This window comes from Typha angustifolia, chromosome 8, assembly GCF_048772165.1.
Source record: "Typha angustifolia cultivar Huaian chromosome 8, ASM4877216v1, whole genome shotgun sequence".
NCBI classification, from domain to species: Eukaryota; Viridiplantae; Streptophyta; class Magnoliopsida; order Poales; family Typhaceae; genus Typha; species Typha angustifolia.
The window spans coordinates 10,692,150-10,700,076 of NC_133246.1; the positions used below are offsets into that span (position 1 = coordinate 10,692,150).

Genomic DNA, 7,927 nt, shown 5'->3' on the forward strand with positions numbered 1-7,927 from the left:
GAAGAGGCAAGATAAAGTCGTCGGTGCCAAGGAGGGAGGGGAGGTTTGATGGAGGAAATGAAGGAGGAACCGGCGGCCAACAATGACTTGCGACTAGGGTTGAGGGAGGGAGGGAGGGAGGGAGGGAGGGAGGGAGGGTGAGCCTAGGTTGAGAGGGGAGAAGAGAGATAGGGGAACTTGATCAATTCATCCAAACATGACTAATCTAGGTTACGCTCCATAATTTATATTGGAGGCTAACCAATTAACTCAAACCATAATTATTAACTATACATCATTAAGTCCTTCAATAAACTGACTCGACTAATATAAGCTGAAAATAACTTAAACTAAATACTAAAATTAACCCTCTAACTAGATATGTGTCTCAAGCCACAAGCCTAATTCTCTTGCTATAAGTCGGATGTCCACGAAGTGGTTCGGTCTAACTCAGATCACATTATCACAAGAGTGTTGTGGTCATTCATTTTTTATTGAACTTTTGTTTCCCAACCTCGCCATTTAATGAAAATGAAAACTAGAAACACAACAACAACAAAAAAAACCCTAATCTCGCCCTTTAATGAAAATGAAAACTAACAACACACAAAAAAAATGAACCTAAAATTATGTGACAAAGTAATTCTAGAATTTTAGAATAACTCTATGTAAACCAAAACACGGAATAGAGATATTCCAAAATTTAGCATTTATTTTCTTTTTCTATTTTAAAATCCTATCCGCTATTTAATATTCATATTTTAAAATAAAGAGAATTTATTCTGGAATAGAATCCTTATTGTATCTATCCATACTACCCTTGGATAGTGCATTTCTTTTATTATTAACATAACAAAGGTAACTTCTATATATACATGGTAAAAGAGAAGCGCCATCTATAAATATAAAAAATATGTGGTGTAAACCATATATATATATATATAATATATAAAGGTGTTAAATGCAAATTTTTGGTTTGTTCCCAAGAAACCCTCCAAAGTTAAAACCTCTCTTTCCATTTTATTTTTTATTTTATATTTTTGTCTGTCTCCGTCTGGAGTCTGGACCTTGTTCTGACTCCTGGTACCTCATTATATCCGAACAAGAGAAAACCAAAGGCAAAGCATGGCAGCCCCGCGAGACTGGATCAGCCATCTCCCCCTGGAAATCCAAGCCTCCATCCTCTCCCACCTCCCCATCAATGAAGCCGTCCGCACCTCCCTCCTCTCCCGCCAGTGGCGCCATGTCTGGACCTTCGTCCCCCGCCTCCAAATCACCTTCTCCGTCAACCGGCGGCCACCTGACTTCATCCGCATCGTCTACCACCTCCTCCTCTTCCACCGCGGCCCCGTCCGCTCCTTCCACCTCTCCCACTTCCTCTACCCTCATTTTTCCGGCGACGTCCAGCTCTTCCTCCTCGCCCTCTACAGGAAAGGCGGCCTCCAAGACCTCCGCATCGATAACATCGGCCACGAAAAGTACAACTTGCGCCTCCCTTACTTCCGTTCTCTGAGTTACTTGGAGCTCTCTTCTTGCCATCTTACTCTGCCGACTGGGTTCAATGGCTTCGACCGCCTCACGACGCTCGACCTGTCCGACGTCGAAATCTCCAAACGTGACATCGAGTCCTTGATATCCGGATCCAATAACCTCTCCTTCTTTTCCGGGTACATTAGAACAGAAGAAGAACCCATGTCGATAGAGATCAGCAGCCCATCCCTTTATGATCTCCACATCGTTATTGGTGATACTGTGAGGGAGGCAAGGGTGAGATTTGCTCCTACACTAGAATGTGCGCGGATCTCCGTGTGCTGCCCTGAGTGGAGGAGGTTTGCCTCCGATTACATTAAGATATTAGGTGATCTCACAGGAGTTACTTCTCTAAGCTTGTGTGGAACTTTGCTTGCGGTAATTGATTCTCCCCCTTTTTTATTTTTCCATCATTCTTATTTCCATCTTAGCTTGCCTGTGGTGTTGATTGCTTTTCTTCTTTAGTGTTTGTCCCAAGTTCCGGCGCCGGCCACTATGGTACTTCCTTTCCATAAGCTAATTGTTTTAGAATTGAGAATCGGAACCATCAGCAAGGAGATATGTGACGGGTTTGCTTGCTTGCTTAGGCTCATGCCTCATCTAGAACTGCTCGAAATAGAGGTCAATTATTGAAACTCTTCTTTGTTATTATCTTTTCTTTCCTGTTTTACTGAATCTTATAATCAAGCATTGGAGGCATTTGAAGGGGGCATATGGCCGGCCGGATCAACTAGGTCCACCACCAGAGGATTACTGGGAGAAGCAAGAACCCTTCCACTGTCTCAACCACAGCTTGAAAAGGGTTTACACTAATTATATCAATTTGGATGATGTGCATATTATGCGGATAATTAGGTTTATTCTCCTGAATGCTAAGGTGCTTCAATTGATGGATATTGGGTACTCTGACCATTCTGAGGTTCAGCCACAGATTTTGGAAGAATTAAACAAACTGCAGATGGCTTCTTCAGATGGTAAACTGGTGTTCTATAGTCCAGGTGGCTCACATGTTTCGACAAATTGCCCTACCGCAGAAACTTCTGGTTCTGCATCATCTGAAGGTCAGTTCAGTAGCTCTGCAGGTTTTGGTGGCCTCATGTTATATTCCTTGTTTTGAGTACAAATCCTTGTAAGCAAATGTCAATATCTGCTTCACACATACACACACACATGCACACACACATTTTTCAAAACATTTCATATGTTGCTTCATCTGTTCTTACTTCTAGTATCATGTCTCTTCACGCCAAATGTGAACATAAGCTTTTCTCTTGTATAGCAACGTGCATAAATATAACTTAATTGCACGTTCTTTTGATCTGTTTACTTGCAGATCAGTGTACTCTATCAAATTGATCTGGTGATTAAGATATATGAACTACCAATTTTTTTAGATAACCAGGACAACAAATGATCTTGATACTTACAATGAACTATGGTCATTAGAGTATCTGTCTCCAGAATTATATCTATACTTTAAGGTTCTTGCATTTTTGTATCTTCTTGAAAATTATGATTCATAAAAAGTTGCTGCTATTTATGATTTGAAGCCCTGTAGTGAAAGGATTTCTGATTCAGATTCAAAATATAAAGCTAATAAAGCAAATGGAGGTCAGAAATATAATTGCACTAAAGTAAGATATGGTTTTATTGCTCTTTGAACTTTTTTGGTTGTCATGGATACTAACATGTACCTGTCAAAGCAAATATAACTTAACAAAAATAAAAAATTAATTGGAAGCATGGGTTCTTAATTTTTGTTTGTCTATGGCTAGTTGGTCTTCTTTATGTTTCATTTACTTTAACAAATGAAACCCGGTTGGTTCTTAATTTCCATGCGTCAACAAATGTGTATGGGTGGTGTCAATATTGTGAAAAGCTTCCACGTTGATATGGCAGTTAAGAGATTGCTAAGTTTCTCGATTTCATCCAATTCCGATCGCACCCAAAACCAATAATTGGTTTCCATGGGATATCAGCTGGATCGACTATAATTGAAAGCCATTTCAGACCCGTTTTGGCCAGATCAGCCTAAATTGCCCAATATGGGTTAGTGAAATGGGTCAACATACTTTCTCTCTCTGCCACACTCCACCTTGGCAAAATACTCCGACATAGACTCGTCAAAGTAGACATCCAGCGAGCTCCTCAGATGATCCCACAACACTACAATCCGACAACATCTCTCTCTCTCCCTTTGTTGCAACAAAGAAATAGAGAGAGGGTGTGAAAGAGAGAGAAAGAGAGAGGGAGAAGGTAAAAGAGAGATCTTTCTTAAAAGTGAGAGAGATGTCTTCAAAGAAATAAGGAGAAGAAGAGTGAGAGAGAGAGAGTGTTGAGATCCTTAATCTTTGTTAAAGCATAGCTTTAACCATGGTTCGCCGTATCGGTTGAATCCGATCCCGATCGAGGCCCAATCCGAACACTTTCTCTCTTTCACTCTTTCTTTTCACTTTCTGTTACTCTTTTTCTTTCTTTTACTCTTTCTTTCTTTTTTTTCTCTCCTTACATATAATCATTGTTTCTCTTATGGAGAGATCTAGCTCCGATAAACTCCAACAAACTCTAGTATATAATTTTTTAATAATTTTTTTATTTCTCTCATTTTTTTCATTTCTTCCACCCTCTCCCTTTTTCTTCTCTTTTCTTCTTCTTCTTCTTCTTCTTCTTCTTCTTCTTCTTCTTCTTCTTCTTCTTTACTGCATCATGGTTTTTTTTTGTTTGATTTTCTTCTACTCACACTCTTTCTAATCTCTTCTTTTTTTTCAATTTTTATTGCACCATAGTTTTTCTTTTATTACTTTTGGTATGCTTTTTCTAAATTTTTAGAACTTTTCCTATATTTTTAAATAATATTTAGAATTTTATGTAATTAAAAAGTCCAATTCGATCCAGGCGACCGATACGGCCGACATGGCTGATCCGGCCAATGAGTATAGTTTTTTCGAAAGGCCGATCCTAATTCCGATCCCGATTTTTGAACCTTGGTTTTAACTAGTGGCATACATGAGTTACTCATCTCATTTAGACTTTAAGAAAGAGAAAATCTAATTACGCTTGTTATAATTTCACTATTATACCATTAAAGAGGTAGATATACTTGGAAAGAGTCCAAGGAAATTGTAATGCTCTATCTAGTTGCATTTACTCATTCATTAGTATAGTTTGTACCAATAAAAGAAGAGTATATTCTTCTGATTTTAAAATCACAATATTAGATCTAAAGGAACTAGTTAAGCATGATAATAATCAAATGATGGTTATGTTTCCTTATAGAAATCATAGTTCGAAGTTTCGGTTTCAGTTTCAATTTAGTTAAAATGTTCAACTGAGTGTTCCATTACTTTGGGATTTTATTCTTTAGGTTTTTGTAAGTTAGTAAATCTAATATGTTTAATTTCTTATAAAACTAGGTGCCATCTAGCTAGGGTTAAATGTGACATCTTATGGTAGTTTTCTAGTGGAGAATAAGTATGCTTACGGCAGCCAATTTTAGAAGGGTTCCTCCTTTGAATTGAGAGAATAAAAGATAGAGATGAGACGGGAAAAATAAATTAGGATGCCGAAAGAGAAAGCTCTTTTCTCTGAATTTTGGTTGTTCTTCATAAATTCTCACTTCTCAAATACATGCTCTATCATATGCTTTTTAATCCCTATAATGTATTTCTAAGAGAAGATAGAAAGAAATAAATCTTTAGACTAAATTAGATAATTCTAAGATAAGGTGTGTTTTCACACATTCTTTTTACTTAATGATGGTTTCTCTAAGAATGAATACATAGAGAATAATTCAAGTCTAATTAGGGGGTTTTTTTTCTAAAGTGTTATATGCAGACTTTGGGTTCTTATTCCATAGTTAGAAGAACAATTTTTTGTACATAGTATTGCCTAAATATTGAATTCTCACTACTGAAGGTATGAGAATAATACGTACTTGTATTCTATGTCTTAGTTCTAATGATCAAATATAGCGACGGAGAAACTAAATCAAAATTAGGGGCTGTTCTATGAAATTGTTTTGTGCAGATTTTGGAAATTGATTGCGTAATGTGGCTATTGAGGAAAACTACCAGCAAATGTGGTTCTAGATTGTTTAATTGATTAGTGTCATGCTTCAAACTCAGTTAATGGTAGCTCAAATCATTGTTCTGTCAGGTTGCTTTTAAGTTCCTGTATAGTGCTTCAAAGATGGAGATTAGAGAAAGATGAATTCAACAAGAACTACAGGTTGATGTTTGAGAAATTGTTGTGCTAATTTTAGGCTGCTAACTCAGAAATTAGAGAAAGTATTTCTTACATATTATTGTCTTAAAAAGTTGACTTTTGCTTAGAATGATAAACCCTAGATTGGATAAGTATAAATAAATCTCTAAAAAGTATTTGAGGCTTATATGCTGAATATTTATTTTCAGATTTAGGTTTCCTTCTCTTTGGTTAGAAGAGGTATTTCAGATTTGATGTTGTTTAAAGAAGATTAACTTGGTGTTTTGAGTTCTTAATCCATAATAAGATGCTGTGTTTTCATATTTGTAAGTTAAAGAGAATAATTTCTAGCTGAAAACATTGTATCCAAAATGAATAGAAAAGATGAGGCTTGTGTGTTAAGTTAGCAAAGCTATTCCAATAATTAAATTAGAAGAGATTAACTACAGATTTTGAAGTGTATAAATAGTAGCTTACCTTGCTTGCAATTTTCAGATTAAGACCTAAAGGCTCTTCTAAGTAAAAATTAGAGTCTTATCCTCCAATTATCTCATTCTGGCGAGTAGAATTAGTTTTCATAATAAGGTAATGTGTTTTGTCAAACATGCTATAAGCAATGAGGTTTGGATTTGGATTTGGAATGAGTTATCTATTTGGTATTTGTTTACACATCATGTCCAATGCAAATGTTCTCATTTTTGTCTAGTAAGATTTGGTTTTATTGATGCTTGCTTCAATTTATATGAATGCACTCTAAAGCCATGCTTTTGAAAAGAGCAATATCTGCTGATTTTAGGCTGAAAATAAGTTTGATATTTAAAGGTTTTGTAAAGCTATATGTTGGATTATGGGCTTGAAACCCATGATTTGAGTAGGTTGACAGAATTATATATTATACCTGTTGGTTAGTAGATGAATACTAATATGTGATTACACGAATAGAAATCCAAAAACTTTAATATCTCGATTATAAATGGGATGGACTCTAGTACTCCAGGGGTTAATAGGGGCAGGCTTTATCAGTGGCTAATGCACTGATACTTTGATATCTCAGAGTTAAAATAACGCGGGTCTATCAATGGGTGATATTAACTATGGTTCCCTAAGATAAGTCGCATTTGAGTTGAGATATATGTATATATGTATATTTGAGATGTTAAATATATTGTAGTTATATGATATGTGATGTGGTTTTGATTATGCTACACGGATTAGATTTTCCTGTTGAAGCTTTCTTTGCCATTGTGATTATTTGCGTACTTTTATATAGTTTCTGTTTCATATTCGGTTTTCAAAATAGTTATACTTGTTGAGCTAGGTTGTGAGCTTATTATATTATTCGTTATATTCCAGATATCTCTCAAGATATGTGAGGAGGACGAAGCGGATTCGCAGGCTATATCACTTTGGATAGCAGATCAGTAATTATCTCATTTTGAGAGTTGTATTATTCTATAATTAACCCTACAAAGGTAGCTATTAATTCTCATGTAGCTTGTATATGTATATCAAAACATGTACCTATGGCATTGTATGAAGTTTTGGCTTGTAAACTAGACATCAAAACTTTTTTTAATATATAGACATGTTCAAATGTATAGCTGTGCTAATTGGTCTATTGTGTCATAGTTTCTATAGATAAAATATTATGGCATGTGTTTTGTCGGTCGTGCACTCTATTGAGCATAGTCTCTATAGGTTGAAGCTGGTCATATCATATGCGTCAGCGAGAGAGAATGAGTGGGAGGGTAGGAGAGGAAGAAAAAGAAAGAATTTGTTATGTGTGGTGAGTGAGAGGAAGAGAGTGGGAGAAAAAAGAGGAGAGAAATTGAGATTATACATGAGTAATTTATATTCATATTTTTATTTAAAAAAATTAGAATTTTTGTATGTTAAAAATATCTTTTTAAAATTTTATGTAATTAAAAAAATATTTGATACTAAATTGGCTGATACCATCGATACATATTATTTTTCAAGCAGGGATTCATAGAAGTTTTGGCATTGCATTGATGGGTGGCTATGCGGATCTAGCAAAAATAATATAAAAAACATTATTATTATCCGCAATGAACTATATATATCCCTAGGATGACACCAATGATGCTATCCTTTGTCTTGTTGGACATGGCACTACCACTTTGGTTTCACAAATTTCTTAGTGGTCAATAAGATTGTATTGAATTCTCTCTCACTCTCTCTCGGTGTCCCGATT

General features: G+C 35.8%; 1 protein-coding gene across 1 annotated transcript; it reads left to right on the forward strand.

The window, feature by feature from the left end:
• Positions 1-1,037: 1,037 nt before the first annotated feature.
• Positions 1,038-7,313, forward strand: LOC140766085 (F-box/FBD/LRR-repeat protein At1g13570-like). The gene is made up of 4 exons (XM_073105497.1): positions 1,038-1,887; positions 1,975-2,130; positions 2,216-2,570; positions 7,066-7,313. The coding sequence occupies exons 1-4, from the start codon at positions 1,105-1,107 to the stop codon at positions 7,083-7,085; spliced, it is 1,314 nt and encodes a 437-aa protein (XP_072961598.1). The 5' UTR covers positions 1,038-1,104; the 3' UTR covers positions 7,086-7,313.
• Positions 7,314-7,927: the final 614 nt, after the last annotated feature.